This window comes from Coenobita brevimanus, chromosome 41 (assembly GCF_032717465.1).
Source record: "Coenobita brevimanus isolate Jiangsu-jjx chromosome 41, ASM3271746v2, whole genome shotgun sequence".
Classification (NCBI taxonomy): Eukaryota; Metazoa; Arthropoda; class Malacostraca; order Decapoda; family Coenobitidae; genus Coenobita; species Coenobita brevimanus.
This window is the reverse complement of record NC_136994.1, coordinates 13,707,242-13,723,574: the sequence shown is the minus strand read 5'-3', so window position 1 is coordinate 13,723,574 and position 16,333 is coordinate 13,707,242. Positions and strand designations below refer to the sequence as shown.

Genomic DNA, 16,333 nt, shown 5'->3' with positions numbered 1-16,333 from the left:
GTCAAATCAACCCTTCACTGACTACACCTGACCAAAAAAAAAAAAAAGTTACGTATAATCATTGGGTTCGTCACGAGAGAGAGAGAGAGAGAGAGAGAGAGAGAGAGAGAGAGAGAGAGAGAGAGATTTATGATTAGTGGGTTATTACAAATGTGTGTGTGTGTGAGAGAGAGAGAGAGAGAGAGAGAGAGAGAGAGAGAGAGAGAGAGAGAGAGAGAGAGAGATTTATGATTAGTGGGTTATTACAAATGTGTGTGTGAGAGAGAGAGAGAGAGAGAGAGAGAGAGAGAGAGAGAGAGAGAGAGAGAGAGAGAGAGAATGAGAGAGAGAATCATAACAGTACCTTCTCAAAAATCATATGCTGAAAGAGTGGGTGGAGAGGTCGCCTGTTGTCCAGAAAGAAGCGAGTTCGATCCAGGAGTAGGGAACTGTGTGAGTATATGAATTTCTTTAAAACATCCCCGGAGAGAGAGGTCCTTTGCGTGTATTAAATATGGATGGTGGGTATTGGTGCTGAAGTGGTGACAAGGGAAGGTGTGTGGCATGCCAGAGAACTGACGGGCCTTGGGGAACGGGGTAACAAATCAGTGCTCAGAGATATAATAAGATAAGGGTATTACTGAAAGGGTAGGGATGGAAAGGCTTTGAAGAGAGAGAGAGAGAGAGAGAGAGAAGGATATTAAGTAAGGGTAGGGTGGAAAGGCTTTGAATGGAGAGAGAGAGAGAGAGAGAGAGAGAGAGAGAGAGATTGCTTCTACTTTCCGTCCTCCATTTCTTGCACAATTTCCTAAGGCGTGACGTAATGAGAGAGAGAGAGAGAGAGAGAGAGAGAGAGAGAGAGGGGGGGGGGAGAGAAGGAGGGGAAGCCGATGATACAGTGTGAGTCAAAAGTTTTAATGCGACATACTGCCTTGTGCTTACTCTGAAGTGTGTGTGTGTGTGTGTGTGTGTGTGAGAGAGAGAGAGAGAGAGAGAGAGAGAGAGACAGAGACAGACAGCTTATAGGATGGACAGAGATTGGATGAGAGGGAGAAAAAGAGAAAGAAAGGAGAGAAGAAAGTGAAAGAAAATATAAAGAAAAATGGAAGAAAATGGGAAAGAGGAAGTAGAAGATGAAGAAAAGTGTAATATTTAAAGAAAAGAATTATTTTTTTATTTTTCTTCCTCGTCTTCAAGTATAATTATTCCCTTGTACAAAGGAAAAGGGGAAAAAGAAGTGTGTGGTAATCATAGGGGCATTTGTCTTCTTAGTATAATAGGAAAAGTGTATGGTAGGATACTTATTGACAGAGTTAGAGAAAGAACAGAGGAATTAGTTGGAGAAGAACAGGGAGGCTTTAGGAAGGGACGAGGTTGTGTAGATCAGATATTCATTCTTAGATCTTTAGTGGAAAAGTTTCTAGAGAAGGGAAAGAAGTTGTATGCGGCTTTCATGGATTTGGAGAAATCATATGACAGGGTGGATAGACAAGGATTGTGGAAAGTATTAAGAATATATGGAGTAGATGGGAAGTTGTTGAATGCTGTGAAGAGTATGTATGATGGTGCGAAGGCTGCAGTGCGTGTGGAGGGTGAACTAAGTGAATTTTTCTCTTTGAAGGTCGGGTTGAAACAGGGATGTGTCATGTCTCCATGGTTGTTCAATCTGTACATGGACGGGGTAATAAAAGAGGTACAAGGTAGGGTAGTGGATGTTAGAGTGGCCCTGGTGGGAGAGGATAGTGTTTGGAAACTCCCTGTACTGTTGTTTGCAGATGATACTGTGTTGTTGAGTGAAGACGAAGGGGAGCTGCAAGGCTTGGTGGATGAGTTTGGGAGTGTGTGTAAGAAACGGAATCTAAAGGTGAATGTAGGGAAGAGTAAAGTGATGGTCTTTGAGAGAGGTGAAGTCAGTGAATGTACAGCGAGGTTGGATGGTGAGGAATTGGAAAATGTGAGTACGTTTAAGTACTTGGGTAGTGTGATGAGTAAGGATGGAGGTTTGGAGGGTGAAGTGCTTGAAAGGGTACAGCAGGGAAGAAAGGTTGCTGGTTCTTTGAAAGCAGTGATAAGAAACAGGGAAGTGAGCATGGAAGTGAAAAAGTTACTACATGACAGTATTGTGATACCAACTCTAACGTATGGAAGTGAAGCTTGGACGTTGTTGGAAGGACACAAGTCAAGAGTGAGAGCAGTGGAAATGAGTTATTTAAGAGGAGCCTGTGGAGTCACATGGAGAAAAAGGCTGACGAATGAGGATATAAAGGAGCGTTGTGGTGTGGATGTGGATGTGATAGGAAGCGTTATGAGGAACACACTGAGGTGGTTTGGCCATGTGGAGAGGATGGAAGGTGAAAGACTGACGAAGAGAGTGTATGTGAGTGAGGTGGAGGGGGGAAGAGGGAGGGGGAGGCCGAGGATGAGATGGAGGGATGGGGTGGAGAGGTTTATGAGAGAGGGGGGTGTGAGTTGGGAGCAGGGCAGTGAAATGGCGGGGGACAGGACGACGTGGAGGCGATTTGTTTGTGGCCACCCCAAACGGGATTAAGGCGTCTGGCAATAGATTGATAGATAGATAGTCTTCATTTTGTCTTTCATCATCTTTTTCTTCTTCCTCCTCCTCCTCTTCCTTGTCTTTTTAATGAGCCCGTCGATTAGGTCTCTCTCTGTGTGTGTATGTATGTTATTTGTATGTGTGATTGCTTGTGTGCGTGTGTGTATGTCTTTGCATGTATTTTTGTGAGCTTTGTGTGTGTGTGTATCTGTGTCTGTGTGTACCAGCAAACCTCTAACCACAACCTTCACCATTACCAAACACTTAAATATATTACGTCCTTCATTTTCATTTAATATTCACCTTTTTTAGCCTGACAACGTATTTTTTTTTTATTAATTTATTTTTTTGCTTAACGACACAACTTTATCAGCTTAGTAGACCCCCACCTAACCTAATCTGAACTAACCCAGCCTAACCCGTTCTTAATCCCTCTAATTCGAAGTCTCTAAGCTTAAGATTGTCCTATAGTAGCAATAATACCAGAAAAAGGCTTTATCGTAGTGAAATGGATAACTAACAAGACATTAAGCTGAGAATAAGTGAATCTATTTGGAAATCGATGTTTATTATGTTTATTAAGGTTATCCTTAAAATGGCGGGTTTTCTGTGGTTACCGATTTTCTTTCGTGCAGTTTTACAGCGGTAACTTAAGTAAATTTGTATAATCTCTGAAAACCTGATCATTTTTTGCATTTAATCATATGTACATGGTACTCCATAAACAGCGCCTCAGTATAAAAGTGCCTGGCGATAATTTGTCTCGGGGACGGCACATTCTGCTGGTGTGGGCGTGGGTGCGGCAGTGGAAGTAGGAAATGAGGAATGTAATATGTGGAGCACTCTGTATTCTCCATTTCTTTAGTTTATAATAATGAAGAATGTATAGTATTGGTATGTTAGTCTGAATGTATGCTAAATAATTTCAGTGGTGGTTATGGGAAGTAGGCTATGTTCTCTCTCTCTCTCTCTTTTTTAACCGACGAGAATACGGGCCTCTAGTAGGTGTATTTTGTAGGCTTATGAGGGGGACCTAGGATTCCGTGGTCTTGACTGGTGTGTGAATGAGTGTGTGGCCCATTTTATTGGCCATGCTCTTGTTTGACAGCCGCCTGACTTTCGCCACCCACGTCTGGTACCTATAGGAGCAAACCGCCCCCAGAATCTCGGTGCTCAAAGCCCTCTGGCCACAGCCTAGGGTGCTCATATCGTGTCCTTATGACCTTCTTCTCACACGCCACACGCTTCCTTGTGCACTATAGTGCAATCTGTCTTGTAGGGCTGTCTGGAGGGCAAGCACGCTGTCCCTCAAAAATCAGCACTACGTGTGATGCTGGGAACTCCTCCTTGGACGCGAATTGAGAACATTAGGGTGGAAAGTGGCTTCACCTCCCTTCAGCACAGAATCTGGAGTGGAGTGACAGCGGTTTCTACTCAGCTTTGCAGGCTCAGGCCACACCTGCCTGTTTCTGTGCTCCTGCAGCGCTCCCTTGAGAGACCCCCTAACCCTCATCCAAGGAAGGACTGGGCACACACCACTGCCAATATAATTCACCACCCCAACGTTGCCGACGCCTTTCAGAGAGGCCCTGACCTCCCTGACCCTTACTTCATGCCCTCACCCCATGACTGCCTCTGCCATCCAGAGTGTTGCCCTCTCGAACGTGTGCGCTAGAGCATCTCAGCCTGCCCTCCTGTGACAGGATGGCATAAGGAGACTTGGATCACTCTGGACCCCAGGGACAGCCGAATACTTCACCGATGGGTCAGTCATTGCTGAGGGGTCAGCAGGTGCCGCATTCATCAGTGAAGGCCGTGTCGAGTCCTGGCAGCTCCCCTCCGGAGCCTCTGTGTACAAGACGGAGCTTGTCGCTATCCTAGGCGCCCTCCAGGACGCCAACCAACACCACCACCAAAGGATAAACATACACACCGACTTGCTGTCGTCTCTGCACGGCCTACGAGCATGACACTTCACTGACAGTGTGAATCTGCTGACCTCAGTCACAGCTGTGGCTGACTCCACCTCACAATGGAGGGGAGATTTACCTCCACTGGCTGCCTGGCTACGTGGGGATCTTAGGTAATGAGCGGGCCGACGCCGGTGCTCGCTCAGCAACCACCCTACCTGGTATCACTTTCCCCCTCAAGACCAGCCTCTCTCACAGCAAGTGGAAAGCAGGGGCCAGCATCTCCAGGCTCAGTCAATCGGAGCACGAGGAACGAGTTACAGAGGGCTTACTCTCTGCAACATGGTATGCAAGAGCTACCGACTACGAGCCCTTCTCTGCCCCACCTTGCACACCCAACTCGCTCATCTTGCTCCTACGTCGCCTGAGGATGGGTTCCCCCTGCTTCTCACAAATAGCAGGGAGGAATCCCGAACCCTGCCCCCACTGCCACCAACTCGAGGAGTGACCTCTAAATCAATATTTGCTGGACTTCCACACCACAGCAGCCCTTCGCTCCACCCAACGAGGCAAACTCATAAGAAGAACGTCCGCCTCGGATACAGCCGCCGAGATCGTCGCCCTATCCCCCACCTCAGCCCTCCTTGATGCTATATCCACTTACCCTCCCCCTCGATAGCCATTCCCCCCCTCCCCCCCCTGACTCAGCCCGCATTGCACCCTTCCAGGCTTTATTCTGCCCGTGCCCTTGCTGTTGAACGCAGGTGGACAAATCTTAACTTACTAACGGCAATGCTGGTGATGGTCCTCCTGCTTTCCTACTTTTCATTATTTCTGGATCTGCCTCACACCATCGTTATGTAGAGATGATGATGGTGGTGACGATGATGGTGACCATGTGTGGTGGTGGTGGTGGTGGTGGTGATGATGGTAATGATGATGATGATGACGGAGAGGTCTGGAAACCACTGCTCTCACACACACACACACACACACACACACACACACACACACACACACACACACCATCTCCCTTCACCCTCAGCTATAGTAACAGACAAAACCATCACCAACAATCTATCCATTAAAATAAAAATCCACAAAAAAAATTTAAAAAAAGGGTAAAAAAAAATTATAAATCAAAATAAAAAACCATGAAATTCAGCAAGATAATAAAATGGAGTGTTTTGGTGATGGTGATGGTGGTGGTGGTGGTGATGGGCAACTCTCTGGCGGATGGAACCTTCGCGCGGTCGCCCCAACTCGCCCCCGCTCCACCCCCGTTTGCATAGGGTTTGGTGGGGGGCCTGATGGGGGCGGAAGAGGGGGTGGTGGGCAGTGAGATGTAGACCAATAACCTGGTGTACTGGGCTCTGGTCTTTGGTCTCTACGTGGTCTAAACTGCTTTCCTTGTTGCGTTGCCTCGATCGCCTGCCTGACCTGACCCGTCGGCCGCAGGTAAGCAGCGTCTGTGGGATCTCCTCGTCGGCCTCTGCGTCTTCTCCTTATACACGGTGTCTTAAGGGCTATCAGGGCCACCCCCATCTCCCGGCGACCCCCTTTGGGTTGGAGGACGACGAATGCCCCTAAATTTAGCACCCCTCTACCCTGAACTTGTAATAGATTAGCGCTAAATTGTCGTGTTAGTCACGAAGAAGTGTAATCGGCATGAAATAGAGCTGCTGCATTGTCTTGTGCGAAGGAACTACGTGAAATAGCTGAAAATGTACGAAAATCTAGACCAGGTTAAGGTGAAATGGGTATAGTAGTAATTGCAGCCCCCAGGTACCTCTAAAACGCAAATGGTGTGAAGTGGAGGGAGGTTTGCATAGCCGGGCAGTGGAGCCGCCTGGTTATATCAGTGTCACTACATGAAGGCGTCCCTCTCCACCACCAGTTGCACCTCAAAATGACGATAAGATGGTCCAGATAAAATATATATAGTTATTTCCATAGATAAATTTAAAAACAGGGCCTTATGAAGTTTAACAGGTGGTCTAGATACTTGTGAAATTTGAGTTCTTGGGACAAATTAAAGCACTATCTATCTATCTATAGCCCGACTCCCTAATCCCGCAAAGGGTGGCCGCAGACAAAACGCCTCCAAGTCGCTCTGTCACCCACCATTTGACTGCCCTCCCCCCAACTCACTCATCCCTCTCTCATATACCTCTGATCTCCATCCCTCCACCTCATCAAAACACGTCCAGGTAATGTTTAACGAGTACCTTCATTTTTTTTTTCTTATGTTCAGGCTTATTGAGGTAAATTATGTCATTACGTCGACAGTTTGTAAAATATAATCTAGTATGCTATTCTCACGTTATCTAAATAAAATCATTCATCAATATATTCATCACTACATTCATCAGTCATCATCATCATCAAAACTCTATTTATAACAGTTAAGCAATAGAGAGAGGGAGACACACACACACACACACACAGACACACACACACACACACACACAGACACACACACACAGAATCCCCAGGAGCACTTATTCTAACCTTTAACCTCAGCGTGGGAACACAGAGAGAGCTTATGTATGTATGTATTGAGAGGGCTTTCCCTCCGTGCTAAGGGATCTTTGTATGCAGCATGTGTTAGGAGTATAATGCTGTATTGTAGTGAGACCTGGGCAATAAAGGAAGAGGATATTCGTAGGCTCAAACGTACAGAAATGACAGTGGTTAGGTGGATGTGTAGTGCGTCCTTGAATGCTAGCCTGGGGGGGCTGGGTTTACGATGGAAGAGTTGAGAGGTAGCATGGGACTTCAGTGTACTGGTGTTGTGATGAGGAGAGGTGGATTGAGGTGGTTTGGGCATGTGGAGAGGATGGGGGATGATAATTGGGTGCAGGAAGTGAGAAGGGTTAATATTAGGGGTGGGGTTGCGAGGGATGGACCAAAAAAAATCTGGGACGAGGTCAAAAAATCTGGGACGAGGTCATTAGTGTGACCTCAGGATTAAAGGACTGCACAGGGAGGCTGCCAGAGATCGAGCAGCTTGGAAAGCTGCCATTAGGTGACCAAGGCCGATGCATGCAAGCATGTTGGAGTCTTCAAAAACGAAACGAAACGAAACGAAACGTGTGTGTGTGTGTGTGTGTATTTCACGCACTTGAGTGGCAGAATAAGACAATACTACGGGTCTACATCATTTCCGTGGAACTTCTTCGTGACTAGCATCAATTTCTACTGCTATTCTACTCAGCATCCCTACCATAACACTTCTTCGTGATTAGATTTTCGTCATTTTGCAGATTACATGTAGCTCGTTGACAGAATAATACCATACTACGGTTCGCCATCTTTTCCGCAGAACTTCTTCGTGATTAGCATTTTCGTCCTTTCGCAGCTTCTTTCGCGTAGCTCAGTGGCAGAAGAAGACGTAGCACTTCTTCGTGACTAGTACCATTATTTCAGTGTTCATCAGTTGTTACAGCTCACTTTTCAAGATGGAGAGATGGCAGTTTTAGGCCAAGACTAATATATATACAGCGTGGCTGATAATATGAATGAACTGATTGGAAAATATAGACAGACGAGCAGATAGATATATACATACAAACACACATACATACATTTAGATAGATAGATGGATAAATATGCATGGTTGATCAACAAGAAGAAAGTTACTAGATAAGGTAAATGTGTGCGTGAGAAAGAGAGATGTAGAAGATCATGATGCTTGGGACTTGAGAAGGAATGGCTGGATGAATGTTGTACGTAGTGTATGACAGGATCCGACTCATTCTGTATTATTTTTACGGTGGTGGGATTGGCCCTGTGTGATAGATAAATAATAAGTTACGTGTGGACAGGTGTGCCCGTCAGGTGTAGCCAGGATTCCGGGGGCTTAAATAGTAAGTGTGTGGCCCAGTTCATTGGTCATGCTGTTGATTATTCTGCCATTATTTTATTCTTGTCAGAGAGAGAGAGAGAGAGAGAGAGAGAGAGAGAGAGAGAGAGAGAGAGAGAGAGCCTTACCTCTGACCAGTGTCCTCTGGGCGACCGTAACTCTCCCCCCCCTCCGGGAACCCCCACCCCTCTCCCCCTCCCATTATTTCACCAACCCACCCATTAACCCATTAGACCAGGAGTAGGTCTCTCTCTCTCTCTCTCTCTCTCTCTCAAATCAGCACTCCCTTGAAAGCAGTAGAATGAAGGGGAGACTAAAATATATTCTTAATTATATAACAGTAAGAGAGAGGGGAGAGGGAGGCCAAGAACGGTGCAATTCATACGTGCATTTAACCTCAACAGTCCGAGTTTTTTTCTTTGTGTGTGAGAGAGAGAGAGACAGAGACAGAGACAGAGACAGACAGACAGACAGACAGACAGACAGACGGAGACAGAGACAGACAGACAGAGAGATGTAGATAGAAGGACATATATAGATAGATGGACAGACACACAAGTCGAAAGATAGGCAGATAGGTATAAATAGGCAGATAGATAGATAAAAAGGAGTTTTGTGCATTTGTCGTTCTTATTTCAAACTCAGAGATGCACATAGATATACATGGTAAAGAGGGAACGGGGATCGTGCTGAAAGGAGCCTGATTGATTACGTGCTCGTTCAGAAATCGATGGTGGGTAGTGTTGGCGATACGAGGGCCGTGATAGGACGATGTGGAGGTCTGTCAGATCATATGATTGTGGTATGCAAGATCAAGCTGAGAGGAGTGAGGTGGACCAGGAGAGAGAGGAGCAGTCAGGAAGAAAGTCTGACAATTGAGAAGCTTAAGATCAAAGAAATGGCAGATGATTACAGGAACAAGGTAGGGGAGGAGTTAGAATCAGTGAATTGGAATGAAATGGATCTGGCCAGCATGTGGAATGCATATAGGGATTGCTTAGTTAGGAATGTTAAAGTGGTGTGTGGTGTGGCAAGAGTAACAACAAAGATGAAAGGTACGGCATGGTGGGATGAGGAGGTTAAGAGAGCAGTGGAGGAAAAGAGGAAGAAGTGTCTGGAGTGGATATAGGACCGGGGTTCAGTTGAAATAAGAGTTGAATGAATTGAGAGCAAGAGGCACGTAAAGAGACTAGTGAAGAGGAAAAAGAGGAAGGTAAAAGATGATCTTGGAAGGAAAATGAATGCATATTACTTTGATTTTTTTTTTTTACTTGTCCGACCCTGGAGAAAGGCTTCAAGGTCTATTTCTCGGGAGCAATGGCCTATCCCAAGGCCCAGTAGTCCTCCTGCACCTCCACATGGCACCACTTCGGCGCTAACACCCACCATCCATATTGAGCACATGCTAGGGCTGTCTCATACAGGACTGGTGTATTGGTATTAATAGGAAGTTATTCTGGAAAGAGGTGGGAAATGTAGAATTGACAGTGGAAAGAAATGTGAAAGTGTGAAGGATGTAGGTGGTAGATTATTAACCCATGGGGATGAAGTAAGGACCATATGGAATGAGTATTTTGGAAGTCTGATGGATGGGGATAGAGAGAGCAGAGCGGCATTTGGTTGATTGGTTTTGAGGGGTGTGTGCAGAGAATGCAGTGCCAGGAGACGTGACACTAGCACAGGTGAAGAGTGCAGTGAACCGGCTGAAAAATGGGAAAGCAGCTGGGGTTGATGAGGTGTTTGCAGAGATGCTTAAGTGTAGAGGAGAGAATGGAATGAAGTGCTTGTTGGAGATATGTCAGAAGGCATGGATGAGTGAAACTGTGCCAGCAGAGTGGAAAAAGGCTGTGATTGTACCCCTGTACAAAAATAAAGGTGAGCTAAGTGAGTGCAAGAATTATCGTGGCATAAGTTTATTAAGTGTTGTAGGGAAGATATATGAAAGAAATATAGAGAAAATAAGAGAGATATCAGAAGTCCTGGTGAGTGATGAACAGGGTGGCTTTAGGAGTGGCAGAGGATGTGTGGATCAAATAGTTGCAGTGAGACAGATAGTAGAGAAGGCTTGTGAGAAAGACCATAAGGTGTTTGTGGCATTCATGGATCTCGAAAAAGTATATGCCAAAGTAGACAGCGAAGGATTGTGGAACATTTTGCGCATGTACAGCGCCACACCACACAGTTACACCACACTGCAACATTACACACTGCCACACCTCACACTGCCACACCACACACTGCCACACATCACATTGCCACACCACACAGTTACACCACACACTGCTACACAGCACACTGACACTGTGACACACCACATACTGCCACACTTCACACCACCACACCACACACTGCCACACAACATATTGCCACACCACACACTGCAACACCACATACTGCCACACCACACACTGCTACACCTCACACTGCCACACCACACACTGCCACACCACACTCTGCCACACATCACGTTGCCACACCTCACACTGCCATGGCACACACTACTGCTGCTACTACTACTACTACTACAGCTACTAAATACACAAACACACACACACACACACACACACACACACACACACACACACACACACACACACACACACACACACACACACACACACACAATCTCATAAGAATCTCGAATTACTACACTTCCTCCACATTCTCTCTCTCTCTCTCTCTCTCTCTCTCTCTCTCTCATATACTCAAACTTCGAGTGAGTCAGAAATTTAATAATGAAAAATACAGTTAAAAAAATACTATAGAAATACAGAATAGATAAAAAAATAATAAAATAAAGCTATCTCACTTTCCCTCTTAAAATTCCTTACCTTGAATCCTAATTACTTTCTTCTATCTATCTATCTATCTATTGCCAGACGCCTCAATCCCGTTTGGGGTGGCCACAAACAAATCGCCTCCAAGTCGCCCTGTCCCCCGCCATTTCACTGCCCTGCTCCCAACTCACCCCCCCTTCTCTCATATACCTCCCCACCCCATCCCTCCATCTCATCCTCGGCCTCCCCCTCCCTCTTCCCCCCTCCACCTCACATACACTCTCTTCGTCAGTCTTTCACCTTCCATCCTCTCCACATGGCCAAACTACCTCAGTGTGTTCCATAACGCTTCCTATCACATCCACATCAACACCACAACGCTCCTGTATATCCTCATTTGTCAGCCTGTCTCTCCATGTGACTCCACAGGCTCCTCTTAAATAACTCATTTCCACTGCTCTCACTCTTGACTTGTGTCCTTCCAACAACGTTCAAGCTTCACTTCCATACGTTAGAGTTGGTATCACAGTACTGTCATGTAGTAACTTTTTCACTTCCATGCTCACTTCCCTGTTTCTTATCACTGCATTCAAAGAACTAGCAACCTTTCTTCCCTGCTGTACCCTTTCAAGCACTTCACCCTCCAAACCTCCATCCTTACTCATCACACTACCCAAGTACTTAAACGCACTCACATTTTTCCAATTCCTCACCATCCAACCTCGCCGTACATTCACTGACTTCACCTCTCTCAAAGACCATCACTTTACTCTTCCCTACATTCACCTTTAGATTCCGTTTCTTACACACTCTCCCAAACTCATCCACCAAGCCTTGCAGCTCCCCTTCGTCTTCACTCAACAACACAGTATCATCTGCAAACAACAGTACAGGGAGTTTCCAAACACTATCCTCTCTCACCAGGGCCACTCCAACATCCACTACCCTACCTTGTACCTCTTTTATTACCCCATCCATGTACAGATTGAACAGATTACTTTCTCACCTGGTTATGTTAAATTCCTAAATGATATATGAGAGGTTTGGGTGAGTGTTTTTCCTGGGTCTCTGCACGCAAGCACGCACACACCTACATACGTGCATATATACACATACGTAGAATTATACACACATGCCCCCAAAACATACATACATACATTCACACACATATACACATGGTTAGATTCATACACATACATTCACATACACATGGTTAGATCCATACACATACATTCACATACACATATACACATGGTTAGATTCATACACATACATACACATACACGATTAGATTCATACACATACACACATGGTTAGATTCGTGCACATACATTCACATACACATACACATGGTTAGATTCATACACATACATACACATACACATGGTTAGATTCGTACACATACATTCACATACACATACACATTGTTAGATTCATACACATACATTCACATACATATATACATATTCTTAGATTCGTACACACATGCATAAAAACATACATACATACACATACGGACATACTGCGACATATGTATACTTTCTGGCGTGCAAACGCGCGGTACACATGGTCACACGTACATGAATACATACATAGATACACACACACACACACACACACACACACACACACACACAGAGTAAATGACTTAGTTGTACTTATTTAACACCTAGTCTGCCTGGCCGAGCATACCTATCGACCACAGGTAAGTAAATACTTCTGTGGGATCGTTCAGAGATCGGACGCCCCCTTGTGGTAGAGAGCGCCTCACCAGGGTCGGATCAGGTTCCATCCCCACGGCGCGGTAAAATATGAGGAGGTTTGGCCCCCGGGTGGACGCCGCAACTGCTTAGCTCTGGAACTGTCTCCCTCTGTCTGAATTTCCCACTGCCTATGATCTCCAGTCTCAGGCGTCTCGAAATGAACGGATCTTGAAATTGGCTCTCTGCTTTTGTTTTTACTTGGAGGGAACGGTTTTGCGGGTTCCTGGCCTTGGGTTCCTTCTTCCTTAAAAAAAAAAATAGCTCCAGTTCTATGTTCCTCATTATAATTTAGTAAACATTAATTATACATCATTAACACAGTATACCACGTCTGATAATTAACATATTTATACCTTTGATTAATATTGTACGTGGGTTATTAACAGAATATTATCGTAGTTAAATTAGGTTAATCGGTTACTAATTCTCTCTCCCTCTCTCTCCCTCGGCCTATTTGTCTTTGTGTTTGTCTCTTTCTACGTGTCTGTCTATATATTTCTCTCTCTCTCTCTCTCTCTCTCTCTCTCTCTCTCGTGGCCGTCAGTGTATCGAATAGTGATATCAATATTTGAACACGAGAAGGTGCTTGCGTGAGAGAGAGAGAGAGAGAGAGAGAGAGAGAGAGAGAGAGAGAGAGAGAGAGAGAGAGAGAGAGAGAGAGAGAGAGTTATCAGAATGCTGTGTTGTATTTTATCATTGTCTCAAAAAGCTGAAAAATATCATAAGCAGCTTTGGGGATTTGAGAGAGAGAGAGAGAGAGAGAGAGAGAGAGAGAGAGAGAGAGAGAGAGAGAGAACTGGCTTCCTCTTGCTTTGGTTGTGTTTTGGTATTTGCATATGTATGTATGTATGTATGTAGACTCATTCATATGCATTTATTCACTATGTATGCATGTATGTTTATGTGTGTGTGTGTATGTCCGTGTGTGTACATGTGTGCTTAATTATACTTACATGATATTTTCTTGTTTTACTTTGTGTGTGTGTGTGTGTGTGTAGCCAGTCAGATGTTTGTTGGTTTGTTGTTCTTCACCTCTTTCTTCTCCCCATCCCTTCCCACCCTTCCCCTCCTCTTCCCAGTCTCTCTCTCTCTCTCTCTCTCTCTCTCTCTCTCTCTGTATGTGAAATTTGGCATGGTCAGACCTTAGAGTTTTCCATAATAGCCTGCATTAAAAAAACATGAAATATTTAAAGTCAATATCTTTTACATTTTATAATACTGTACATGTGTATCACTTCACAAACGTACATAATTAATGCCTTGTGTGTGTGTGTGTGTGTGTGTGTGTGTGTGTGTGTGTGTGTGTGTATGTGTGTGTGTAGGCGAGGCTGCCCACCTGTACGAGCGTCAGGTACAAATCAATAAACATAGTCAGTCACCCGGCAGCCACCGCAGGGGGTGTATGCGTGTCCCATCCACTCCTGTGTGTATATATTTTCAACCAGCAGGGGGGCAAACCAAGTGGACCCCAAATTAAGCACATTTCTCCCCTTTAGAATCAAAAAATCGTCCGGAAACCCCCCCAAAATCACTAAAATATCGTCAGTTCGGCAAGTGATTTATTGATACGTGTCCTGCGTGTGGTATAACGGTGTATGATTAAGGTATAATGAAGGAGGGGGGGAAGTAAGTGTTGGCTAAAGTGTATGGATTGCCGGTTCGCTCAAGACGGCTCGTTTTCTTTCCTGGAGCTTGGGTAGGTGGCCCGCACGTCGTTTTCTGTGTTTGGTAAAGGGTGGCTGTGTTATTATTATTATTATTATTATTATTGAGTAAAGGTTGATCACTGTGTACCTAATCATATTGTATTTGTTGATATTACTGCAGTCGTTGATGCCAGTGTGGTTTTTATCATTGTTACTCCTGTTTCGCCTTTTCTTGCTTATAGTAGTAATAGAGAGGTTGGCAGTAGCACCACCAATTGCCATTAAAAATAACACCAATCATTGTAAATTCTCAGCAAATTTGACTAATGGTTGTCAGATGCTTGGAAGACATTGATTCTTCTAACAACTGCGAATATCCGAAGTGCCATTTTTTCCTTTGATATCGAGAAAATGGACTTCAGTAATGGACAGTATATCATCACTGCGATAACTCATTTGTACCAGTGCCACCCTACGATTTTATTCGGTGTGTGTGTGTGTGTGTGTGTGTGTGTGTGTGTGTGTGTGTGTGTGTGTGTGTGTGTGATCAGAAATTTCAAGGAACACCTATTATTTTTAGAGGGGTCAGGCCTCCTCAAAACTTGTGAAGGATACCAGACGGAGGAATGATGGCAGATATTCCTGTGATATCTTAGTACTCGTTGAACAATGGACTCTCATCTGTAATGCGATATTTGGGGAGCATGACCTTCCCAGTGATTCTTGGGGGGAGGGGGTTCAGCCCCACTCCCTACAACAACAATACATCGCCAGCATCACCAGAATCATCATCAACAACAGCAACAAGTAACAACAACAACAACAGCAGCCCTTCATCACCAGAATCATCATCAACAACAACAACAACACAACCGCATCAACAACAACAGCAGCACCCCACACAGCAAGCAGTGTAACCTCTGACCTTACCCTTCTCTCTTTCTCTCTCTCTTGCTGCCACGCCCGTCATACTTTCTACCACACCCTACCACACTTAGCCACACATCACCACACTCTCACTTTATTGTGCCTCAGCAATGGCGGTACATTTTCCTGTCTGCCTCACTCTACCACACCACCACACTACTACAATTACCACACGCTACCAAACATTACCACACACTACCACACTCTGCTGCACTACCATGCTATTACTCAACCACACCCCTCATTATTATTATTATTATTATTATTATCCAATCGTTTTTTGGGTCATCAGAAGCGTAAGGACCCTTGACTAGGCTACTCAGTCCCGGCATTTAAGGCAAAAATGACCAGCCTCCCTCGTCCCTGAGTAGCATTATGTGGCCAGTAAACCACAATCATCCCATGTGAGCGCCTTAACCCACTAGACCCCCAGGCGTCATTTGGTTGTATGGTTACCACCCAGCGTAGTGAATAGCTTGCTGGGTAACAGAAAGCTTGTCACTCAGTGTAGAGTTATCTGAAGACATCATCATCATCATCACTATCATCATCGTCATCATCATCATCATCGCCATCATTATCATTATCTTCATCATTATCATCATCGCCATCATCATCATCATCATTATCATTATCGTTATCATCATCATTATCATCGTCATCATCATCATCATCATCATCATCAAATCTGCTACCCCTGTCGTTGTTATGATTACATTTTTTATTCTAAGCTGAGATGTGAACTAATTGATCCTAGGGGGGCCATGTAAGCAGTTTTACGTTAATTACATGGCAATTAGAGACATTAACCCACCACTGCTACTACTACTACCACTACTACTACTACTACTACTACTATCACCTTTACTACTACTACTACTATTACTACTACTACCACCACCACCACCACCA

At 44.8% G+C, this 16,333-nt stretch overlaps 1 protein-coding gene across 1 annotated transcript in view; it reads left to right on the top strand.

Moving 5' to 3' along the window:
* The first annotated feature begins 6,167 nt into the window (after positions 1 to 6,167).
* The window catches only part of LOC145397516 (uncharacterized), a 21,056-nt gene continuing 10,890 nt past the window's right edge, over positions 6,168 to 16,333 (top strand). The window contains exon 1 of the mRNA XM_080270586.1: positions 6,168 to 6,203. Coding sequence (XP_080126712.1) covers positions 6,168 to 6,203 — 36 coding nt within the window. The remainder of the gene's footprint in view (positions 6,204 to 16,333) is intronic.